This window comes from Fragaria vesca, linkage group LG2 (genome assembly GCF_000184155.1).
Source record: "Fragaria vesca subsp. vesca linkage group LG2, FraVesHawaii_1.0, whole genome shotgun sequence".
NCBI lineage: Eukaryota > Viridiplantae > Streptophyta > Magnoliopsida > Rosales > Rosaceae > Fragaria > Fragaria vesca.
In genome coordinates this window covers 21282705-21295343 of record NC_020492.1, presented here as the reverse complement: position 1 = coordinate 21295343, position 12639 = coordinate 21282705, and the positions used below count along the sequence as shown (strand labels likewise).

The 12639-nt window shown below is 36.6% G+C and overlaps 2 protein-coding genes and 1 pseudogene across 3 annotated transcripts in view; 2 read left to right on the top strand and 1 right to left on the bottom strand.

Moving 5' to 3' along the window:
- Positions 1-1458: 1458 nt before the first annotated feature.
- On the top strand, positions 1459-4130 carry LOC101312510 (patatin group A-3-like). Its single transcript, XM_004291084.1, has 7 exons — positions 1459-1687; positions 1779-1960; positions 2630-2819; positions 2943-3104; positions 3183-3485; positions 3582-3754; positions 3905-4130. Exons 1-7 carry the CDS (start codon positions 1553-1555, stop codon positions 3981-3983), a joined length of 1224 nt encoding a protein of 407 aa, XP_004291132.1. The 5' UTR covers positions 1459-1552; the 3' UTR covers positions 3984-4130.
- A 101-nt stretch (positions 4131-4231) lies between these two features.
- On the bottom strand, positions 4232-6410 carry LOC101312222 (patatin group A-3-like). The gene is made up of 7 exons (XM_004291083.1): positions 6189-6410; positions 5903-6084; positions 5584-5782; positions 5269-5418; positions 4880-5185; positions 4612-4787; positions 4232-4484 (listed from the first exon to the last, which is right to left on the bottom strand). Exons 1-7 carry the CDS (start codon positions 6324-6326, stop codon positions 4400-4402), a joined length of 1236 nt encoding a protein of 411 aa, XP_004291131.1. The 5' UTR covers positions 6327-6410; the 3' UTR covers positions 4232-4399.
- Positions 6411-11621: 5211 nt separating this feature from the next.
- The window catches only part of LOC101311933, a 15231-nt pseudogene continuing 14213 nt past the window's right edge, over positions 11622-12639 (top strand). The window contains exons 1-3 of the transcript XR_184024.1: positions 11622-11838; positions 12105-12286; positions 12426-12615. The product of XR_184024.1 is annotated as a patatin group A-3-like (transcript). The remainder of the gene's footprint in view (positions 11839-12104; positions 12287-12425; positions 12616-12639) is intronic.

Here is a 12639-nt window from a genome sequence, read left to right as displayed (position 1 = left end):
AGAAATAAAAACTATCTAACACCTTTGAAAAAAATAACAACAAAAAAAGAAATTAAAAATGCAGAAAAAAGGGGGTGAAAAACGCGCGCAGGAAAGAAAAATAAATAAAAAGGTGAAAATGCAGAAAAAAGGGTGAAAACGCAGAAAAAGAGGGGGTGAAAAACACACTCAGTAGGCCTCGAACTGAGGTACTTGAGGTTAAGTAGAAAGATTCAACCGAACCTACTTGTTATCTTATTAGCTTTTCTTTTTAATATACATGGTAATTTTTTTTTTTTAGAGGCTCCCAAAAATCGGAGGCCTTGTGCAGCCGCACGCATCGCAAGGCCCAAACACCGGCCCTGATTGGCATCATAATGAGATTTTTTCTGATGAACTAGCACCCAATGATACGAGTAGGAACCTGGAACAATCTCAGAGAACTTCAAGTTTCTGTTTTTCTTGATTTCTTTTGTCACTTCAGTTATAGCCGTCAAAGCCTGATAAGTATAATTAACACAAGTGACTTTTTATTTTCGATAATAAATTTTAGAACACTTATATAGAGTCTCAATGAGGCCTAAGATTTAAGAAGGGTTAATTATCTGGCTTAATATTTTGATATTAGAAGACACTCAACTAATCCTCAATCATTGATCATCATAAGAAGGGTTAGCTATCTGGCTGCTTGCTTGGTACTAGATATTATGAGAATAGGAGTTTTAACTTAGGTTAACGCATGTATCGATCGTTTTATCGAAATCATTTTCATATTTTTCAACTTATAGAATTCATTACGTACAGAAATCATTTGAGTAACCTAGTTATATAGATCTACGTACGGCTGCGGGTATGACGAACATTCCAATTAGTGTCAGACGTCTAACGCACGGTACTTTGAAATTAGCTGTACGTGACTTACTAATATAGAACACTCCAAAAATGAAGTCTCAAAAAATAAAAATACAGAGATGATGATATTTTGCATGCGCGCCTTCCATATTTATTCATGATTTACGGATCCTATATCTCCACGTGACTATACAAGGCACATAATTAATTAAACTTAATTGGTTCTGGACTAACTACGTACTCATTCGTGAGCTGGAGGATTAACTTCAGCTTAATGAACCTTTCAAACGAACAAAAACTTCAGCTGATGTTTGTTAATTACGTGATAGTAATGTTAATTTACTTAATTACGTACAAGCGCCATGCTCAATTAAAAAGTTTAATTTTATTAATCGCGCGACCATTTCAAATTAACCTGGAAACAATTTCAGTTTTCAAATTTGGTTGGCATATATGCATGCATGAGGATTTAGCATGGTCATGTCTACGTAATTAATTTCCAGGAAAATGATGAATATTGAACAGTATAGCACTGTAGCTTCTAGCTAGGAGTTCAAGTATAAATACCCCCTATATCTTTCAAATGGAAACTCATTCACCAAGTTAAAGGACCTGTTCTAGCTTCAATCAAAAAAAAGTCAAAAGAACCTGTTCTACCAATTTGCCAAAGCCTCTCTTAGATCGATATCGAGCTAGATCAAAGTTCAAACTGCTCCTAGCTATGGAAAGAACTAGTAGTTTCGCTATGCAGCCCCCAACCTTCGGAAACCTAATCACTGTTCTGAGCATCGACGGAGGTGGAATAAGAGGGATTATCCCAGGAACCATCCTTGCTTTCCTTGAGTCTGAACTTCAGGTAGAAAATACATACACAACTTATAAATTATATGCACCTGCTTGTTTGATCAATCAGTTCAATATTCATGTTTCAACGATCGATGTTGCAGAAGCTGGATGGTGAAGATGCAAGACTCGCAGACTATTTCGATGTGATTTCAGGGACAAGCACAGGTGGTCTTGTAACAGCCATGCTCACAGCTCCAAATGAGAATAACCGTCCACTATTTTCTGCCAAAGATATCAAGGACTTCTACCTTACGCACTCCCCCAAAATCTTCCCCCAGAAGAGGTACGGTAATATATGCTAATCTTATTTCTTTTCGAGCTCTTAATTATTTGGACTTTTGGAGGGGCGTAGCTAGCCTAGGGCGAGGGAAGTCAATTGATCCCTCTCAAATTTAATAAATATTTTAATTACCCTTAATCATTATTCACTATTAATAGAAACATAAATAACCCTTCTTAATTTTGAGAAAAATCTTAAATAGGCTTAAATATCCATGAATATTAATGGAATGATATAGAAATCTATGTTGTTAATATATGATTCATTGATTCAATTAACACAAATTCTCACCTTACTGATATGTGCTGCAAGGATCACAGTTATTCTCAAAATTTATTCAAAATGATTTAATGGTATTTCAACATTAATATTAATATAAAACATACAATACGTACTTCTACATACAAGTTCCCGACAACAATTTTTTTCTACTAATTTGTATAGGACAACTAATTTGTATAGGACAAGAAAATTGTAGAAAGCTTGTGTTATTGTGTTTTTAGGGGAAAAAAATTTGTGCCTTCTGTAACAAATGACCGCAAATTTTACTTTCTTAATATATGAATTTTGATCATTCTAAGTTACAATTAATTATGGCTACACCACTGATTTGGATGGCTAATTTTTTTCTTAGCTCTATAACATTGTTAAACCATTGTCGTCTGCGTACAGTGGTTGGCTGTTTCCTCGTGCTAGAAAGATCATCAAAGCTCTAGCAGGACCCAAATACGATGGCAAGTATCTGCACGGCTTGGTTAGGGAAAAACTTGGTGACAAGAAACTGAACCAAACGCTGACTAATGTTGTCATTCCTGCATTTGACATAAAGAGTCTCCAGCCGGCTATCTTTTCTAGTTTCGAGGTTCATCCCCAGTTCAATTTCACTTTTTACTTATGTCGAAACTGGTGAACAAAAGAAATTAACCGCAATGATATATTTAAGTGAATTCTGATGTGCGTGTGCTTAAATTTATGGGGTGAACAGGTGAAAAATAAGCCTACATTTGATGCCCTACTCTCGGATATATGTATTGCAACCTCAGCGGCACCAACTTATCTTCCAGCTCATTTTTTTAAGACCAACGGCCTCAATGGAGAAGTTAGAGAGTTTCATCTGATTGATGGTGGATTGGCAGCAAATAATCCAGTATGTTCAATACTCGTATTATCACGTAGCCAATGTAAAATATTAATAAAAAATAACCAAGTATTTTTGCCCTCGCAGACTTTGGTTGCTATTGGTGAAGTAACGAAGGAAATCATTAAGGGGAGTTCAGACTTCTTTCCTATAAAACCAATGGACTATGGACGATTTCTGGTGATATCACTAGGAACTGGTTCATCGAAAGCTGGACTCAAATACAATGCTCATGTTGCCTCTAAATGGGGTGTCTTGAATTGGTTAACCAGCGGTGCTTCCACCCCATTGATCGATGCTTTCAGTCAAGCAAGTGCTGATATGGTCGATTTGCATCTTTCTGGGGTCTTCAAAGCCCTTCACTCGGAGAATAACTATCTTCGAATTCAGGTATACATATGCATCTACATATATACCATAAATTGGAGTTGAGTTGATTTATAATTGACGCACACATATAATTTGGATGGAAATGAACAACTACAGGATGACACTCTGAGTGGCGATGTATCTTCTGTAGATATAGCAACACAGAAGAATCTGGACCGTCTTCTCAAAGTTGGTGACGGACTATTGAAGCAACCAGTCTCCAGGGTTAATTTAGAGACGGGCAAATTCGAAGCTTGTAATTATGAGACTAATGCCATGGCTCTTATAAGGTACCTGGCTGACTGGCTATATACATACGTACATAAACATGTTTGGAAACCCTAATTGCCCAACATGTTTCAATATATAAGATGGTAAAAATATATGCTTATACATTATAGATAATATATAACAAGTCGCAACGGATTTTTTCATTGTAGGTTTGCAAAATTGCTATCTGAAGAGAAATGTCTTCGCCTCGCAAGGTCTCCCCAAGGACATGTTGCAAAGTCCCACTGATATGTCCAAAGTCTACGAGGAAGTAGTCTATATGTTTATATATATAATGTTTGAAGTAATAAGAGATTTGTTTGTAATCTCATATCGTGATTGAATAAAACTAATAAAGGTAGCCACCAGATGAAGGTGGAAACCCTAATTGTTTCTAAACTCATGGGAATTACTGCTTCAGTGCTTCCAGATGAAGTATAATGCAGAACAAGCTAGTGCCATCGCATATAACAAGGCAGTAAACTGGTATTATTATTGGTTGAGAACATAATCTCAGGGAGTACATACTGATCGAAAATTACAAGATAATCGAAACACTAGTCTTGAGCATATATAGACACCATCACTAATTCACTATATGTAATGGGCTTTTATTTTTATTCGAAATCTCGACTGATGGAGATTCAAGCTTATCAATTAATCGATCAGCTGGCTGATGCTGGGTTTGCTTGTACTCCTGATGATCTGACTGCACGTTCCTTCCTTTCTTGGGAGAGCCTTTTCGCCACCCTACATACGTAAATTGATTAAGTAAACGAATAGTTGATTACTAAGAGTAATAAGAATGAAAAACATATAGCTTAATTTGATACAAATATAGTAGAGATAGAGAGAGTAATTTGTAATCAATAAGTACCTTCTGAGAGCCTCTTCATTAGTAATATTACGTTCATCAGGCTCATGGATACCGGTATCTAAATTCAACTTTGTAGCTCGTTTCTTTAACAGCGCCTCTCCCGCTTTCTTAAGGTCTCTCAAGTTTTCTTTCGTGGCATTATCCATAGAATTCAGTTTGGAATCCAGTTTGTCATCCTACCACATTAGAGATTTAGAGTTAAAGCATTACACAGGATGCCGTAGAGCGCTATACATGACCATATTAGTAGAGCACATTATCAATGTACCTGAATTCGAAGGTAGTTATCATCAGACCAAAGAGCCTGGAAAATGGTAGAAATGTGGCAATCTACCATGTCACTACTGGCTTCACCAAGTACATCCAACAATGGACATTTGAAGTCGGGCTGCATCAACCATCCCAAAATTCCCCAGCATTTTGCTTTATCGGCATCATAATGAGATTTTTCTGATGAACCAGTGCCCAATGATACAAGTAGGAACCTATCTCCCTGCTCAGCTGGCCCAATCCGAGAGAAATCCGAATTTCCGTTCTTGATTTCTTTTGTCACTTCAGTTATAGCAGTCAAAGCCTGAGAAGTATAATTAACACAAGTGAATTTTTATTTTCGATGATAAATTTTATTGCTTAAGAAGTGATAGATAAATTTCATACCGGGTTATTAGCAGCCACTCCGCCATCAACGAGGTGGTATTCTCTTGTTGAGGTTTTGAAACAATGCGAGGGAAGATAAGTTGGTGCTGCTGAAGTTCCGATGCATATATCAGAGAGTAGAGGAGGCTCTATTTTCTTGTTCCTTTTCAACTGAAAACCAACATACAGGTATTTCTTCTCATTATTATTAAGAACATTATATATTAGTAATAGGTATTTATCATTATTATTAAGAACATTATAAATTAGTAAGAGCACCAAAAATATATATTACATGTATAAAAAAAAATTCATAAAGATCAGACAGACACGAACCTCATAGCTGGAGAAGATAGCTGGTTGAAGGCACTTAATATCATAGGTTGGGATCACAACATTGGTCAATGTCTGGTTCAATCGTCTGTTTCCTAATTTTTCCTGGATAAGCTTGTGTAAATACTTGCCATCATATTTTGGTGCGTATACACCTTTTGCATTTTCTAAGACGTCACCTAAGGCGTCACCAAAAATTGTCCTGTGGATAGTATATACATTGCACAAGAAAATTAAGATGACGGTTTAATTATCTGTTAAGCATATTAGTAAGTACTAATCACCCTTCAATTAATTATATTAGTTTTGGAGATATAATTACTTGATTTGAGGGAAGATTTTAGGACAGTGTTCAAGGTAAAAATCGACAATCTGGCTAGCCGCAAACAGGGGACGTTTGTTTTCATTTGGGGAAGTAATCATGGCGGTGACAAGGCCACCTGTGCTAGTCCCGGTGATAACATCAAAGTAATCGGCCAACCTTGCATTTTCACCATCCAGCCTCTGCATATATATAACATAACAACCAGTAATTTATGTTAATTTCGTGTTCAGTATTCAAAACAGTTACACATATATGAATAAACATTTTTGTTTTTGTTAATCACCTGGAGCTCGGACTCTAGGAAGCTGAGCAGAGTTCCGGGAATAATCCCTTTGATTCCACCTCCGTCAATGCTGAGAACAGTGATGAGCTTTCCATGACTGGGAGGGGGGTGGGAAAGGATTGCACTTGCTTTCTCCATCTGGACTAGCTAGCTAAATAAAACTGAGAGTACTTGAAGAACTTATGAACTAGGAAGATCGATTAGCTATAGATGATGAGGAGTGAAGATTACAGGGCTTGTGTAGGCTTTATATAGAGGTCTTCCAGCCTCCCATAATTTGTTTGCTATTGATACTCGATGCATGTGGATATCATGAACGGTAAAAACTATACTCTCACAATATACCTTTAACATTTTTAACACTCGATCACCTTATGTAGACATGAAAGGGTAAAGTTCGGCATTTTATGTACTCATAGTGATCACATTTGTGAACTACGTACCCCGATATCGAAATAACTCGAATGTGGATGTTCCCACTGCAAACTGAGCCAAATAACTATATATGCAAGCATACAAACATCTAGGTCATTTTTCATCAGTCCACACCTGAACCAACTCGTGTATGCACATATCATAAAATTTTCCATTATCTTTTTATAGAAAATATAATTAACCCATGGAGTTAAAAGTTTTTTTCATTTAAAGTTGTGCTATAGATTTCACGATTCTTTACTTTTTTACGTAATACTACGGACTATTATTACCGATGCGTTTTAGGTTATATGCCTGGAATTCGTTCACGAGTTTGATTAAGAGAATATAGGGTGTTTCTTTCGGAACGATGTTTCCGGAAATGGGAATTATTGAACCTAACTTACCAAAACAAAAATATTATGGTCCCGGATCGAGTAGATGTTTCTTTGTCTTAAGTGATATGGAGCAACCAAGGCCCAAACGGAAAATGCATTACATGTCAGGACTCAGGATAAGTAGCCCAGGGATTACATTACAAATTACTTCAGACAAACGCGATATTATCTCCAAACTGATCGACTTTCTTTTTCAATTCGAGTGGACGATATGTTTGAGCATCCCAATTAAGATGGGGCGCATCGCTTCCTCTCTTGTCTCTTCTCTTTCTGTGAAACACGATTTGTTTGTCTTTTTTATTTGGATGGTCTTTGCAGCATGCTTAAATCGTGTGGTTTTTCTGGTGTGAATGATCGACAAGCAGAATGGTCTTGCATGCAGAACTGTGGTTGTTTTGAGTATATATACTACTGAAGCTTTGGTGTGATCGGCTGATTGATCGAGAGGAATGGTCCCCTGCTCGATCTGGATGCTTGCTGCAGCTCTGTGTTTGTTCTTGCCATTCATTCTTGGAAGTCGATCTTGATGATCAAAAAGACAAGAAAAATAATGACGTCCAACAGTTCATGTGATGCACGTAGATCATAAATTTAACTCAGATATTTGATCAATAATATACAGTTCATAAATCCATAGATGACGTACTGGTATACACGTACAGTTTCTGACTTCAAGAATATGTGTGGTTTATCTTTCTTCCATTCAAAATACTTCTGTATCTTTCAAATGTTATCCTCGATCTGTTGAAAACGCGGAGTACGTGGGAAGACATATAATTTAGGGAAAATTTAGGCTAGCTTTTATATATGGGACTAGTAATATTTAGGATGAAAACTCGAACAATGCATGAAAATTATATATGAATCAAGGTGATGATTTGGGTACGCGTACGTATGAACAAAATTGTCATCACAATTACACCAACAATTATGTAATGAAATCAAACATATGATACTAGATCGATAATCCAGAATACCCTTGTTTAAGCATGCTTAACCTAAGAAATTTACTAATTTTCGGATCGAGTGTTTTAATTAGGATTGCTAAAGGGTCGCTATAATCAAAATTAATCAAAGTACAGTACAACATTGGTTTGAATATATATGAAGGGGACTTGATTATCTTGCATCTTTTAGTAGGGTTAATTCATTAATTACTAACTGTTAATTAGTACAATTACCGTTGCATGCAATTTTGTCGCAAATAATGCAGTCTAGGTTCATGTAACATTTTCCTACCAGGCATGGATTAGTGGATTAGAACGTGATTCACACTTTAGATCTCCGAAGCACCAACCACCCGCGTTCCTGCATTCATCCTCTACCCCAATGGCATGGGCAGAGCACCTATTGGCAGATTCCACAGAACAATTATTGCTCATTTGTGAATCACGCATGTAGGGCTGTAGTGACTCACTTCACCCAATAATACCAAATAATTTATTTGTCTTCATTTTCTTTTTTTCTTTTGCGTTTTTGGCAGAGTTTGCCTTCACCATTGTAAAAACTGGTGTTCCTTTACTAGTTTGAGCATGCAGGTATGCTATCACTCGTGCTTCTCATGGGTTCTGGTCAATCTGCAGGATGCGCTTTCGCAACTTTTTTTAAGTTCAAATTCACTGAGAAGTTTCAGAAAGGAAAATTTATGTACTATAAACCACGGCACAGACCATTCAAACTATGAAAATAAAATTTATTCATTTCAGTGAAAAGCTGATGAGTGCTTGAGCACTAGGTACTAATCTAAACTCTAAAGTCGGGATCTGCTAAAGTACTAATTATATCAAATAATGTACGCACTACCAGCAGCCCCTTCTTTAGGGCAAAACTTTCTTTGAAACTAATTTTCTGTCAAAATTAAAATAACTAATAATTAACGAGGCAGATATTGTCTAATATTACAGGACAATCCGATCCTTCTAAGTTCATTTGCACATTGTGTTTAGCAGCAGGTACCAGTGCAGCTTTATGCTAGAACACGCGTGTTCGCAACTTATGAAGTTTTGAGACAATTAATTTACAGACATATATGACAGAATATATGGAATCTAGCTATAGCTTGCAAGATATGGCTGCAACCATGTCAATTTTTCACATAAGCTCAGTTTTCTGGACACGTCGGAGAACAGATTGTTCTCTTTTAGGGAGGAACAAACTGTTCATTGTTTTTTTTTTTTGATAGGAACAAACTGTTCATTGTTTCCATAGATCAAAAGTACTATTTTCAGCACGTCATTCTTCAATCTCTCTCAGAGTACTCTTAATTATCTTGTTGGACAAGCTTCTCACCTAACCTAGCTTACCATAATAAATAAATTAATGGGAACATATCTTGAGCAAAAAGATGGTATAAAAGTATAGTAAAATCGATTTTATAGAAACTCCACGTAATGGAATAAGTCACGGTCATGTGATTTATCGGATGTTGCCAATTCAATTGCGTTTATCACTTGACAACAAGGTAGGTTTGAAAACTCGCTAGGTGTCATTACATGCGCAACATGCATGTACACAGGCGCAGCCTAGGTGGGATTTCAGCACGTATACACTACATATAGCCAAGGCTTGGAAACTTGTTAGATGCTACTCGATCTGGCGATGGGCAGATTTCTAGCGCCTAGACGGGCTAGCAGCCTTGTTTTAGAACAGTGCTTGACAAAAAGCCAGAAGGATATCTGGCCACTAAAACTAATTGACCAGAAGGATATTTGGCCACTAAAACTAATTGACAAACATTTAACAGCGAATAGGATATTTATAGATAGTACGGTACGTATTTATACATGGTGATGAATATATTCGATAATTTGGAATAAACCCATTTTTTATTAAAGGGATATGCATCTCTTCCACGCAGAAGAATATATACAGAACGTACAGTAGTTTGTGTGTATATATATACACATACTTGCAGAATGGCAGGAAGAACTTAACACGTAATAAAAACCCTTTAGATCAATTCATGATCATGTCCGATCACTCCTATAACCTGTTTGCGTCTTTGCATATCATTTTCTTTAATAAATTAATAAAAAATACCCTTCAATTCATGGAACGTGCATGGAGTATGATTATTTCACCCTTGATCGATCAGAATATATATTTTTACTATAAAATTAAAATTTTTTTAGTTATAAAATAAATTGATATATCAGACTGATTATATATATATATATAGATATATATTATATATGCTCCAAGACCAGGCTAGGGTTCTTATTCTGATCATGAACATCAGGTAAATTCTGGATTGAAGACTTTACATGAAGTAAGAAATGCTTCTGAGGGCAATCTCTTTAAACAAGATTATCTACCTATGTAGTCTCTTGAATTCATCATCAGCAAACTCAGCAAATTATGAGAGACAAAAGATTGAATATATACTCAGAGTTTGATGGAGAAAGAATAGACGTCTGTCATTAAGCATATATATAACAGAAGGAAATTGATATGTTACTTAATGTTAAGACTTAAGACTCAAGGGCGCCTGATCCAGCTGGAGGATTAGATACAGCTGATGAGCTTTCTGAGCTATTCATTTTCTTACAAAATCCATGTATATATGGTCAATTTCGGTTTATCATCTGCAACACTGAAGATGATGTACTTGATGATCATCCTAAATGATTATAGTGTATTTGAAGTTTACGATAACAAATATATGACAAATTCAACACAAAATCACGGAACAGGAGAAACATGGGCAATAGAATATGATTAAATTATGAACATTTCCTGGATATATCTTCCTTATCTGTCATCATCATTGCAGCTGGTTCGAGTACAGAGGCAAATTAATGGAATGGTATACCGTATGTATACTACGTACCAATCTTTTCAGTTTCTTGCAACTTGCAAGTCCTTGTATTCTTATGTTTGATCAATTACTTTGGCAAGTTTTCACATATATTGACCTTTCCAAGCCTCTATGCGATCGTTGATCGATAATCCTTGCCGCCTTATGCGAATCGAATTGATTTATTCCCCGTAAAACTTGATTTAGTATGATCTCCTTGAATTGCTGCATCATCAATCTCACCGTTATTGCCTTCACTGTATGTTGGCTTCAAAAAGATAACCGGAAACTAATTAACAATCCAAGGCTTTGGCTTCTTGGTAAAGGTTTAACTTCAGAATTAGGCGATTTTAAGAGAAGAGATCGATTAGGCCTAACTCACCTGTCTCCTTCTTGCTAGCCTTCGATATGCTTCAGCTATTCAGTCTTACCTACAATTCTCACAGAGGAAGTCTAACCTACTATTCTGCAATTCTCACAAATGCAACTGTGGTCCATAATGTAGGGAAACAATGTACATTAAGCTGTAGCAAAGAGGATATGATGGACTTGATGAGATGAACATTCTAATAATTATATATGGTTCTACGTGCATGCGGTCCAACTTGAACAAAACCGGGTCAAATTTTCTGAATCGCGTTCAATCGTTCATCCATTGACATTCCAGTTATTCAAACACTTTGGGGGCAACTTGATGCAATTACTTGTTGATTCTAGGAATATTATGAGTTGAGGAGGAGACTATAAATACCTGTACTTGTTCTCTCAAATATGAATTCACCAAAGAACTCGATCTTTTATCATAAAGCCTCTACTTCTAAAGTTCATCAGTTCAATTACAATCTCTTTATCCTCAATTTACTCTCACACATATATAGCAGCAGCCCAGACTTTCTCAATCAATCTCATGGAAAGAACCAACAGCATCCCACTACAGCCACCAACTTATGGAAACCTAATCACTGTTTTAAGCATTGATGGAGGTGGAATAAGAGGGTTAATCCCAGGAACCATCCTTGCTTTTCTTGAATCTGAGCTTCAGGTACGTAGCACATGAACCATAAATCAGTTTTTTTACCAAACTAGGGTTACGCCCTTGAATTTTCAAGTTAAGTAGGTATCGTATTCACTGTCCATGCCAACATGTACACGCATGCCCGATCTCAATAATGCTAGAGGCCTTAAGTACGTGCTAAAGTACTCAACTGTCATATACAATGTGATTAAGATGTGCAGTCCGACTCGTGCAGTCGTGCATTTCTCCTAGGTTGATCAACCAATAGACCTGACATTTTGATCATTTTGCAGAAGCTGGATGGGGAAGATGCAAGACTCGCGGACTATTTTGATGTGGTTTCAGGGACAAGCACTGGAGGTCTTGTGACGGCCATGCTTACAACCCCAGATGAGAATAACCGACCGGTGTTTGCTGCTAAAGATATAAAGGACTTCTACCTTAAGCATGGCCCTAAAATATTCCCCCAGAAGACGTACGTAATGCTTGCATATTAGTAGTTTACTAAATATTCTTTTAACCCTAGCTATCATATCGTATCAAAAAAAAAACCCTAACTATCATATGCTTTCAAGTAACTATAATCAGCTTTGAATTCCTTATACCCTCGACAGATGGTGGCTGTTTCCTCATCTTATAAGCATCATCAAATCTCTAGTAGGACCAAAGTACGATGGGAAGTATCTACATAGCTTGATAAAGGAAAAGCTAGGTAACAAGAAACTGCATCAGACATTGACTAACGTTGTCATTCCTACGTTTGATATAAAGAATCTCCAGCCAACAGTGTTTTCCAGCTTCGAGGTACGTGCACATTTGTTATTTCTT